This window comes from Alligator mississippiensis, chromosome 2 (genome assembly GCF_030867095.1).
Source record: "Alligator mississippiensis isolate rAllMis1 chromosome 2, rAllMis1, whole genome shotgun sequence".
NCBI lineage: Eukaryota > Metazoa > Chordata > Crocodylia > Alligatoridae > Alligator > Alligator mississippiensis.
This window is the reverse complement of record NC_081825.1, coordinates 124220450-124233588: the sequence shown is the minus strand read 5'-3', so window position 1 is coordinate 124233588 and position 13139 is coordinate 124220450. Positions and strand designations below refer to the sequence as shown.

General features: G+C 40.4%; 1 protein-coding gene across 1 annotated transcript in view; it reads right to left on the bottom strand.

The window, feature by feature from the left end:
• The window catches only part of LOC102575854 (uncharacterized), a 64980-nt gene that overhangs the window by 33357 nt on the left and 18484 nt on the right, over positions 1-13139 (bottom strand). The window contains exons 3-5 of the mRNA XM_019495005.2: positions 6151-6230; positions 5201-5311; positions 4389-4487 (exon numbers count right to left, since the gene is read on the bottom strand). Of these exons, the coding sequence (XP_019350550.1) occupies positions 4389-4487; positions 5201-5311; positions 6151-6230 (290 nt within the window). The remainder of the gene's footprint in view (positions 1-4388; positions 4488-5200; positions 5312-6150; positions 6231-13139) is intronic.

Sequence of the window (13139 nt, the reverse complement as noted above, 5' to 3'; positions counted from 1 at the left end):
TATATCTGGCATAGGCTACCCTGATCTATCAAATGTCTGCACACATTTGGAGTGAAGTCCTATGAATAGGGAAGCCCAGCCACTTGCCTCAGCCCTGAGGCTGTGCTCTTCCTACTCCTTTCCTCCCTGATCGGACTACTTTTAGCCTCCCAATCTCCCTTTATCCTGGACAGACAAGCTGCTCCCCTGCCAGAAACACTGACCATCCTCCTGGACCCCACATCCCCTCCCCAATTCCACCAAATCCCTTTGCCTGGACATGTGAAACTCCCCTGAGGACATCCTACCCCCTTCCCCCGATCCTGTCTGCCCCTTCCCCTACCCCAATTTACTTAGATTGCATTCCTGGTGTGGCTCCCAGCATTGGCAGATGTCTGCTCAAACAGGACCCAATCTATGATCATACAGCTGAAAGTAAGCCGTGGAATTGTAGAATTGGGTCCTGGCAACATCTGTATGTGCCTTATATTATTATAATCTGTATAATTATAGATTTCCATTTAGTGGCCTGGTTTTTGAAGTGACATAAAGCCTCTGTGGTTTGTATGGGGCCTTAACATTTATTAGGGTAATAATCTTGGGATGCTGGATAGCTCTTTGCTGTCCTCTGTTCAGATCCGGCCAAATTAGAAGCTGTCAAAATTACCATCACTCGGAAGTTTACATGGGAGAGCTCAGTTTTTGGCAGCATGCACCAATATTTTTATGTTCTGTGCATCAACAAGTAGCATTTTACTACAAAATGTTATATGTAGAGCAACTCACTCTCAGGACATACACAAAACTGAGCAGAAAAGGAGGAGAAAGATTATTCTCCTCCTGCTCACCCCCATCAAAATATACTTTTGTTTAGTATAAGTACACTCTGTTGGGAACGAGGAGGTCATGAGTTCTAGGGTTACTTGTAGTCTGGTTTATATTCTGAAGTGTGAGAGTTTATAACACTTCCAAAACCTTTGAAAGTGTTGTAAATACTCTAATCTGTATAGTCTTCTTTTCCAAGAAGTATCCAGACCTTTCCTGAAACCTGCTAAGCCCTTGCATTTAAAATATACCTTGTGCCAATGAATTCCATAGGCACACATGCATTTTGTGAAAAATGTATTTCCTTTTACTGGTTTAAATTTTCTCATTTTTAGTTAACTGGATGGTGTTTTATTTTTTTTCTACTTGGAGAAAGGATGTATTGAAATCTCTTATCTACCCCTTCTGTACCATTTTTATTTCTATTTTTAGTATATGCTGCATATTTACCTCCTCTATAAATAACTAGTTCAACGCTTGTAAACCTTTTTTTCATATGCATATTTTTTCAGACCTTTAGTAATTCTTGTCACTTATCTTTGAACCACTTCCTTCATGAGTATGCGTATATATACATGTGACATTAATTCAAGGACTATTTATGCAATTCATTTAAATAGATATTGTGACGGGGGCCAATCCATCTCAGGGCTGGGATCTTACATTGGCCCGCCCACCTGTCTTAGTAGGGCAGTCTGCCCAGTCTCTCCTGCCATGACTTTGCTTTTCCCCAAACTGCTGTATAAATACAGGAGGCTGCCCATTTTAATGCCCCAATTCCAGGGGTTGCTGTACACAACTCCGACCTCCCCTCATGGTGTGCCATATCTCACAGATGGCATCCAGTTTATTACTACAGCTCTGGCCTGAGGCCGGGCCAAATGCAGTTCACTATTAGGCCTCTCTCACATTGCCTTGTTCTGAGCCTCACTCGTACTTCCCCTCTCACTGAAGCTTCAACCACTCTGGCCTCTATCACCAGGCCTCTTACACACTGCCCCTTACTGGGCCGCATACACCCTAACCTGCTCCCTTGAGCGGCTCCTGTAGGCCATCAGGCTTGTCTCTTCGCTCCTTGGCTGGCCATGGTGCAGCCTTTCAGGCCTCTCCCACAACCCTCATCTTAGTGATGACCAGCTAATTTACAAAACTCTGGGCTGATTCTGCCCCTAACCCCTCACTGGGTGACTTTCTACATTCATATACTCTGGGGGAGGTGAGGAGGTTTGGCCCATGTGCTGTCCTTCTGGCCATCCTTCAGCCCTACTCTACTCTATGTTTACATACAGTCCTTCAGGTCGTGATGACAACCCCTACTCTGTGCGGGCCCAACATACAATACTGCCCCCTCTCTATCCAGGCCATACCTCTGTCCCCTCCCTGGGGTCTCTGGGGTCTTTCACCCTTGTGGGGCTCCCATGCCTATCCCTAAGCCTGGGTAACCCACCAGGGCATGGAGGCTGGGGTTTTGAGGTGCCCCACCTCACCTTTCACTGGGGAGATAACTGGCCTGGCATTTTTGGGGGGACTGTCCCACCACAGACAGCCCCACCAGACCACCCTTCCCTGGCAGGGTGTAGTTTTCAGTCATACCCAGGACCAGGAGCCTCCTGCCATCCGCATAGCTCCTGCCCTCACCTCCAAGATGTTCCAAGCAGGAGCTCAGCTGGATGTTGCCTCCTTGGCTGCTAGCAGCAAATTGCTGGCCCAGGCCTGTGGGTTTGAACCTAAAATGGCTGTCTCATCAGGGCTAGCCTGCACCTGCAAGCTGCCTGTTCTGAGCCTTAAAGTGTCAGGTACCCAAAAGTGCCCTGCCACAGATATATAGAAAATATTAAAATCCTCTGAAAAGGTCATAACACAGTTATCTTGTTTTCTGCATATTTATGTGAACTGTAAAAATGTATTTGTGACCATCTATTTGAACCACATTTTCACTCTTTCTAATGGCTTAGTAAATTAAACAGCAAACGACCCTGTTTATTCATTTTCCAAAACAATTTTCCACAAGTAAAATTTTATTCACAATAAAAATAATGGTAATTAGAATTGTTTGATTATTCCTGGACACAACTTTTTGTCTTGACCCCGAACTTGGAAAACTAAGGATCATTCAATCAGGAATCAGCAATAATATAATGTGCTTTAACTGAGTTATATCACACTGTGTAAACCATTAATACTCGATGTAAAAATTATGACCAATAATTTGTGAGAGTGCATGGGTAGTAATATGCTTGCATAAACAAGTCAACCAGTCATTAGATATTTTTGAGTAATGAAGACAATAGAAAGTCAAGTCTGTTTGCAGATAATCCAGAAACAAGAAAAGAGATTTAAAAGTTAAATGAATTCATCACAGCAAATAAATCACCCAGCTCTGTTCCTTTTGAGCAATGATCTGAGAAGAGACCTGAAACCGCACGGTCTTGCAGCCTTCATTTTATATAAAGAGAGCTGTAATCCAATACCCGAGAAAGGTCACCAGTCTTTTTGCTGTCAGATACTAGTTGTGTCCTGGCAGGGGTAACAAAATACATCCAAATAAATGGGACATCATCAGGACCTACTGTACTAGGAATATTGATTTAGTACTTACAATTGATCTCATTAGATCTTACCCTCACCTTACACTTGGGGGATGGGGTCACATGGGTGCTAAGGCATAAGGTTGACAGCCCTGAGGTTTGAGGCCATAGCAGAAACACTCATGGCATGGCCCTGTTAGAGTCTAACAAATCTAAATACTTTGTCACAAGGACATAAGAAGGAAGGAAGGACTTTATACTTACTGGTTCTGGTGTCCAAGTCTGGTCAAGCTGTACTTGATGCGGGTTTTATACCATATTTAGATGATTTTTTCCCCTGATTCTGAAACCATCCAGTGGTCAGTCTGGCCCCTCATACACCTTAAATTCTGCTGGTTGGTAACAGTTCCACAGGGATACTATTATGGCCAAAGTTGCCTATAATCTGAGGCTAAGAGGGTTACACTTCTTATGGTTTTCCTGTGAGACTATCACTGAGGGCTTCAAGCATGGTTTGGGTCCTATATCACTCTTAATAGGTGTAAATGACTAACCATCAGCTAGCAGTAATGCAAGGCAGTGGAGAATACATCTCCACACCCTCACAATGCTTTTCACATTGCATGACACATTTGTTCACTATTCTACATGTAACCTGGGCCAGTTCAGCATATCACTGATAGTTTCAATTTGAAGCCATTGGCTACTACTTGCTGTTAAGAGTATTTGCACTATGAACTTTTTAGGATTAATGCATGCTGGTTGCATCTACATGAGATGCTGACCATGCAGTAGCTTGTTACTACTGCACAGTAGCATCGAGTCATGATTCATGCAGTGTGACGTTACTGCATAGTATCGAACTACTGCATAGTCAGTGTCATCTAAAAGCCGTTCGGTTATTGTGCAGTCATTTAGTGCTTGTTTAAACAAGCACTAAATGACAGCTCAGTAATGAATGTGTGGTCAGCATCTCATGTAGATGCAGCCACTGTGCTTCCTAGCTGAAATTCTGTTTCCTCTAATAAGATAATCAGCTGGTTTGCCAGAAAATACCTGGGTTTCTTCCTTGGGGCTGTTTTCATTCTGCTGAGACTGCACTGATTTCATTCCTTCAGGGTTTTGGGAATCAATCATCTCTAAGGATTTAATGCCCTAAAAGCAAATAAATAAGAAAATAAATAAATAAATAAATAAATAAAATCAAAAGAAGTGGAAGGTCACAAATATTGCTCATATCTATGAAGCTCTCCGGATGTACTTCACATACAGCTCTGATTCTCCAACATCAATTCACCACAATCCACAACTGAGAACAGGACAGTCTTTGACCTTTATGAATCTAAACCATGCGGCTTAGAGAAAACTGCATAACTTAGATTGATTCCACCTTGGGCTTTTTGAATGTCTGTACCTATCCTAGACAACTCTGCAGGGAATAAAGGCACCTAAGCCCCACACTTTGACCCACTGCACAATTTGCTTGGGTCACTGCTCTAATAAAAAAGGGGAAAAGAAAGCTCCATGACTTTCAAAATTCCATGGTGAGTGATTGGGCAGAGCCTTGGCTCTATTCCCCTCACCATAAAGCACTAGAAAAAAGGCAGTAAGTACTTTTCCCCCCACAGTTTCCCGAGGCTACTCCAAGGGCAGCACTGCTACATCTTTACATAAGATTTTAAGTTAGGTCCAAGTTTGCCCTGAATTTCTAAGTCTGTCTCCAAGAAAGGAACAATCCTGTTACTTGGTATCCCTGGATCCTGAAGTTCATCATGGGAAATCACTCAAAGCTTCTGGGGAATCAAAATAATAGTTCTAAGGTCTAGCTATTATGAAATAATAGTTCTATTTCATTAGAAATAGCTTACCATTTCTATTGCATCAACTCTTTGTCTCAGGGAAATAGCCTCCGCAATAGAAAAATCTTTTTTGGGATCCTTGGCTTCTGGAATGGATGTTGATGGTTTCAATTCATCAGTCTAATGGGCAAAAATATTTGGTAGCCATTATTTCCCTGTTATAAAAAATCAAGGCCAATAAACTGGGATGTAGGAAGCCATGCTTTTCTTATGAAAACATGGATGCATCAACCCCAAAGTTCAACTTTATTACCAAACCTAAGCAGGATATGCACTCAGAAGCTTTCAAAGTGGGAACAGAGATTTTAATGGGTGTGAATCTCACAGTCTAACAGAGAATACAGGAGCTTCTATTTTGATATTCAGAGTTCAACTGTATTTTACTACCTTTGGAAGCAACTGTATCAGAGTATATTTTCCCATAGACACAAGATCAATCACTTTCTAGTAGTTCCAGTAAAAATTGCATGTATACATCCCTTATACTGTATATTAATAATAAAAAACCCACAATCCTTTTTATCATGTTAACTCAAAGACATGAATGTTCCCTCCTTTTTCTTTCCTAGAACCCTAAAGATGATAGGGAGGAGGCAGGCCCTTGGGTCTTCATACCATTATCTAGGAACCAGTGGAAAGTAAAAACAACAAGAATAAATAAAGCAAAGTATTAAACAGCATCTTCTGAAAATGACTTCAAAATGCATGCATGCAATTATCTCAGGGCCTGATTTTCTCCTATAATATGAGGCAATGCTATTAACATTATTGATTTTGTTAATGCTTTACCCTGATCATAGTGAGACCCAAGAACTGATGAGGGCTATTTTTACACATAGTGATCCAGGCCTTTCCCCTCATATAAGTACATTAATATTTCTCACCAACTTGTATCTGTTGTGCATCTCTATTCCCAAGAACCAAATCTAAGCATGCAAAGACCATGTATTCATTTATACCTGCTGGTTCAAGAGTTTGGATTTCCCTCTGCTGTTTGCTTCCACATCCTTCTGTTCAGCTGCAAAGTTGCTAAGAGGGGCTGTTTTATATAAAAGAGGAAAAATACATAATATGCTTCAAATGTTTATCATAAAATTGGATATTATATGAGAAATGTTCTTAGAAAGTCATAAAGGTGGGTATAAAAACTTGAAATGATTTAAGTTTTTCAGTCTTTATAGGTTAGAACAATATAAGGTAGAGCAGAGAGAACAACTTAATGTGTTCCAAGCGTCTGTATCCAAAAAGGTGGGTTTTACAATTCTATATGCATATGCATAACAGAGATTGTATCTATTTCCTTTCATCCACATGGAAATTCCTCCTGAAATACACTGAAAATCCAACACATCTGACATTTAGTAAGTAAATATTTACAGAATAAAAAAATATAATTCCAAAAATAATCTTAAAATAGGCTTTGCTGCAAATTACACTGATTGATTGTCTGGATCGTAATGGGATATAATTAGATACAGCACAAACCCAAATTAGTTAAACAAGATGACAGGGTGTGAGAGACAGAAAGGTCTTAAAAGCAGCAGATGAGGATTGTAGAAAACCTATTGACTTAGTAAATGTCATTCATGAAGGTGGTCTGACAGCAAAGTCAGGAAATAGTTGTCAGTCATCCCTCTACCTAATTATTGAATACGTATGAATTGCTGTACTATCTATGGCCTTGATTCAGAAAAGATTAACTTTTAAATATAAGTGTCCCAGATATCCTTCTGACCACTGTACATAAGCAAAACATGCTCCCACTCTGGATTGTTTATGACTGGTATATCATGGGAGAGCTAGCCTGGTTGGGAAGCCCATCTGCAGAGCAGACTTGGGGTAGAAAGCACCTTAACAACTTATATGAGGCACCATGGTAGTATTTTCAAACCAGAAGGGTTTTTGTTTGTGCCTTTTCACCTATTTTGTTTTGCTTTGTTTTAAAATCAAATCCAAACACAAATTGAAAAACTGTGTTTTCAGGTATGTGTTTTTACTACAAAAAGTCCAAGTTTTCTATGGATATATTTCATACAAAACACTGTAAATAGAAAATCCTCAAAGGGGCCTAAAAGCTCAGTTCTTCAAAGGGTATTGTACAGCTTTTTGGTATACTATAGGAAGCAAGATTCTTAAGAACATCTTTAGACTTGATGGAGAACTATGAATTACTTACTAGAAGATAGGTCAGCAAATATCACACATGCCATAATTTGGAATAATACACATTTTTTTTTTCTGAGGAAACAACTGTACATCAAGATGAGCAAGACAAAACAGGCAGAAATCAAAGCATTTTTTTCACTGGCTGTGGAACAATAGGTGTGTTTACTTAGAGACAAAGTAAATAGGCATGTGCAGGGAACAATTTACCTATTGCTCTCTCTAACAGTAGTCATCCATCTAGCCAAATTAAGGAGCACTTATCATTGTGGTGTCTGAGAGGCTTCAGCTGCTATCTTTAGAAAGTATCACAATCAAATATGGGTAAGATTTTCAACTGTTCTCCCTCAGACAAAAAAATACCCTTATCTCACCTTAATGGCTCACATATCTTCAATTGGTGATTCCCCTGGAACTCAGTTTAATTATGTGCAGGCAGCAATGACTTTCCCTTGCTGAAGCAGTGGCATTAGTGTGAAATGAGCAGGGTGTTTTTCTATTGTTAGCAGTTGATCTGTAATAAGATGATCAACCACAGTTTTTTAAAGAAGGTTAATCATGGAATTTTTATGGATAGCAGAGGAATTATATGCTCCAGTTCACATTGATATCAGAGCACCATACTTATTGTTGGAGTAATTAGATATTGATATCCATGATTGACATTCATGGAGTTTCACCTGTATGCACTCTAATCCCTGATTTGGAAAACATGCCTCTATAACATATCACTTAAGCGTGTGCTCAGCTTTAAGTCTGATATACTGCTAAAGACTCGCCACATTTTGTGCTGTAAGAGTACTACTTAGCAGCTTGTCTTTTTAGCAGGTTTTTAACAAGAGGTTTTAACGCTTTTTTGCCAGTCAGAGGTGAGGTATTCTCGGGTCACTACATTGACGATTCCACTTGTGGATTTAGTATTCCCCGCTTACTGTAATCCCCCATTGCAAAGACAAGAAGAGTTGAAAATGTCAAAAGTACATATGGAAAGTTTAGCTCTTTTGTGCAAGATATTTCTAATATGCCATATTAGGCCATGATTCCAGAAGACATTTAAGCCTGTTTTTTTTAACAACCTCAATATTATACTTAATATCAACTACCCATTTGTTCTAAGTCAAATATGTTCTTAAAACCTCCCTGAACCAGTGAATTAGTAAATTGGGAAATGGAAATGGATATATATATATAAAATGGAAATAGTGTGTGTGTGTGTGTGTGTGAAACAAAAAACTTTTGGAATGTAGGAACAAGTTCTATGGTGCTTGGAAATCCCCTGTTATTTGAAGGTAAAATGTAGCTGTTTAAGTATCAAGGGCAGCAGGGTTTCATTTGGGAATGTCACCTTGCACATGTATAAAAGGATAAGGATACAGTTGTCACAACCCAAGGGTGTGATTTTTGTTTGTGTGTGCTTCGGCACTGCTAAATTATTTCCCGCCACTCGTAGCTTTCTTTGCAGGGTGCATTTCTAGGTTGCAAAAGAGAAATGCACGGTGCAAGGAGTTCCGGCCATTCGTATACAAATTTGTGTCCCACTCTTGGCCAGTTCTAAATTATTCCCACGTGGTGGCTAGCGATTGGCTTGCTAGCCGTATAAGAGGCTTGAGCGGTTTCTGCCCAAGTTGGAGAACTCCGAGGAGAACCCCGCAAGGGAGGACTCCACAACCATCTGGAGGAGGAGAACTTCACATCTCGTGAAGATCTCTAAGCGCTGCGGAGCCTATCGGACCCAGCGTGTATCTCAAGAAGGCTATAGGGGTCTGATCAGCCTCTTGCCTCTCCCCGTCACCGCCTGATCCCTCGACGTACCCTTCCCTGCGTGCAAGTTCCACGGAGCCTAGCAAACTTCGTGTGAGTGTATCCAGAACTCTGTCCAGGTTCGAGTCCTGCAGGTTTATCTTCCCGTCGCCAAAAACCCATTGCGACGTACTCTTGTGTTTTGCATCTTCCTGTCACCGAAAACCCCCTGCGACATACTCTCGTGCCCTGCAGGTTCGAGCTTTGTTTTGTTTTGTTTTGTAACTGCAACTCAAGCAAGTTTTCCTGCCTGCACCACGACCATCTTCAGTGTAAGTAAAATAATCTTTAATCAACCACTAAGCATCCGTGCCTAATTCTAGCGTGCTGCCTGCCTTCCCCGACCCGGCGTGTCTGGGCTGCTGGCCACAGCCCACCGCACGAAAAAAAAACAAACCCCTGAGGGCCTCGGACTGCTCCCAGCCCGCACAACAGTGAGATAAGAAAGCACAACAAGTCCAAACGTATCACAAACATTTTTTTCCTAATTAAAAGGAAATTCTCCTTGCAAGATCCTCTTTCCAATAGATTTATCTCGTTTATCTTCCCCTCCCCCCTTTTACATAAGTATTCAAGCACCACTAATTTACTCCCCTAAAGTGTGCAGAGAGATATACAAAGTCTGAAAGACAAAAATGGATCAAATCATAGTTCCAGTAGGCCACAGCAGGGGAGAAGGTAAATGTGGATCCCTCCTGCCTCCCGTTCCCTTTCATCCTCTCTGCAGGTGCCATTGTTATTGCTGGGAATTAATACAGAGAGTTACAGGAGATTTGAAACTAATAATTCAGACAGAAAAGAAAAAGAAGTAATATCATTCTCCCTTGCTCATGGCAATTTTATAGACCACTTATTATATTACATCCATTGTGTGATTTACAGGGACTTCTCCTTTTATCTAGCCAGCCATCAGGATCAAAACAGTAATAAAGCTCTGTTGACAAGTACCACAAAGCTGACTTTGTTCTAAGAGTCCTCTTGAATTTCTGCTTGGTCATAGTCAGAGAGCAAATAAATACAATGAGGATCTCCTGGGGCAGAATTACTGTTCACTTTAGCTATGTTAAAAGGCTAGTGCTATTTAGACCCTTGAAATGATTCTGAAGAACTAATGCAATCCATTCCTTTCTAAAGTATTTCCATATGGCTACCTTTACCAGGAAACTAAAAATGTGCTGTAGCTGAAGAAATGAGAATGAAAGTATGTTTTCATCTTGTGAATTTTCAAGCCTCTGTAAGTTGGAGGGTGAACAACTATTTACATTATGCTTGTGGATTTTCTGAAAACTCATTGCAGCTTCATGTAAATGGTTCAGATCTGAGTCTGATCAGTTTAATGTGTTCAGGCTGCTGAAACCTGCTGTGTATGTTAAGCTCTTTCAGTGTCCTAGGGCCAGTACAGTGATCACATGGAATTAAAACTGGTAAAGAAAGAGGAGGAATTACTTTCTCCCTTTTTCTTGCAACCAGTCATTGTGATGGGATATGAAAAGATAATAGGATTGATCCTTCTCTCACATCAATGTAAATCACATTCAAGTCAATGGTCCTAGTGGCAAACAGCAGGCACTCTCATTTTATGATGGGAGGCTCATGTCCAGTGGCCATAGGTTGACACAAGTGAAAACAGAATGAGGTCTATCTGCTTAACAACTCTTGACATATATGTGAGTAGAGAAAACTGCATTAGTTGGAAAGTTTATCAGATTTTTTATGTGAGTGCAAGCTGTTTTACAATGAAATTGGAGGGCAAGTTCTGAGGAAAGCAGATTCCTTCCCAGTATACAGAGTCATTGCATGAAGATTTAATGTCATGCGTCTCCCTGATAGTTTATGAGTATTCTGAGATTCATGATGCATCTCTTTATGACAGCTTCTGTATAAGAGACATTCTGTATTTAAGAATAAAATTTGTAGTAAATTTTCAATCTCTTCTCTGCTTGTTCAGTAATTTATATCAGTGCAAAGTAGGTCTTAAATACTACTGTTCTGATTTAATAGTGTGACCTGGCAAAAATGACCACACACAGGATGGAATAGTGGAGGTTCATTTGTGTAAGTACCAGTGAGTTTTTGTGAGGTACCATTTCGTCTGCATACATTTTTTGCTGATATATACCTGGTTTGAATTTCACACCAGAAGACTAGAATGGGCCTGATTCTGATTTCAGTTATATTAGTGTAAATCTGAAGCATCTCTCAAGAGATCAGTCAAGTTACACCAGCACAAGATCAATATAAATAAGTACAGCATAAGGCCAGGTGACTTTAAGATATTGCACAATGTGACCTTGTAACTTAGAATAGTCTGACATAACCAAAACCAAATCCATCAGCATTCTTTTCATGGCAATAATCTGAACACAGGCAGATTTTACTATACTGACTTCCTGAACTGCTTTGGAGAGACCCCAAGAGAAGCCTCAGAGTGACCTTGTTGCACAATCTTATTGCCAATGAAAACGATCTGTCTGTCATCTGCAATTGCAGTGCATTGGATACAGGGCAGGGATCCTGGTCTGTGCCTATGGGGTACTGTGAGTCAGCATATTAGGGAAATTTAAGCCTAACTTTTTATTTGTGTGTTGGATCACCTCTTTTTGTCTTTATTATAGTAGCACCTGGATTCTCTGAATAGTCATTAAATCCAAAATTAGGTGGCAATAGGAGAATAATAAACTTTTTTTTTCCAACCCTGTAATCAACATGAATCATGATATTGCTTCCTAACTGGAGTTTGTTGTTGGGTAATGCATAGTCAGCAGACCATAGGGTTAGCTTTTCACCCCTTAAAATACATTGGGGTTATATTGTTGTTTACTTATAATTTAGCTTAAGTGTTGGTACAGATAGCACACAAACCTCTTACGGCTACATGCTGCAACTCATCAGTACTGGTTAAAGCTCCCAGCCTTTCCCTTATGGCAAATTTTCAAGCCTGGGTGCCTTAAGTTAAGCGCCTACATAAAAGCCTGTGGAGAGGTCACATTAGGCACTGTGCATGTTCAGTGCTATGAGAAATAAGTAATATTTTTATTTAGGTTTTTAAATACAGAATTAAGTGCCTAGTGACATCAGGCACCGTGTTTTATGCATGTCCTTAGTGATCATTGTACCTTTTCTGAAATGTAAGATAAATTTATTCAGCCACTAGATGGCACTGTGCCGAATGAAAAGGACAACTAAACCTGCTGCAGTCAAACAGCAAAGGCATTAAAAATCTGTACAGCCTTAATGACTATACTGGCCAGGACATGACACATCAAACTGAGTGAGGAATAAAATCTTTTTTTCAGAATTTTTTATGGAAAGTGCTTTTATATGTTAACCAATCACATCTGAGCCATGAGCTTGTACATACAATTATCCTTTTTTGCATATGTACTAAGCCTTTTGAAGCGGACTAAAAAGTGCTTTAAATATATCTCCTACTGACATAAAATGTTCTGTCTGCTCAGCCTTCCAGAAGAGAGAAATATCTAAGATGACCATATATTTTACTGATTTTCCTGAAATCCTTTCTGCCTTTGGTCTCCTTATGTATATAACGCTACTACATCTGTTCCTCAGCCTAATAAAATGTAAAGTTTATCTACATCATTACTGCTTATGCTGTTATTTTCATCAAGCGATCTCAAAGCACTCTAAAAATGAAGGCAAGCATCATATGAGTCATTATGCAGATTAAAAAAATTAGATACAGAGCAGTTAAAATACTTACAAAATAACACAGGGTGCATCTGCAAGAGACTAATTAGCTGTGCAGCCTATATGGAGATGCTGCCCTGGCTGGCTGGGGCATGAGAGTCCTTCAGTGTGGGGGGGTGCCTGCCAGGTAGCCCCTCACTGAAGCCCCGTTGGGCCCCAGTCAGTCTTTCCACAGCAGGTTGAGCTGGGGGGAACAGCCCTGGGCTGGTAGGGTGACCCCTGGACCCCTCTGTCAGCTGGGGCTTCTCCTTCATGGCTCAACATGCTGCACTTCCAG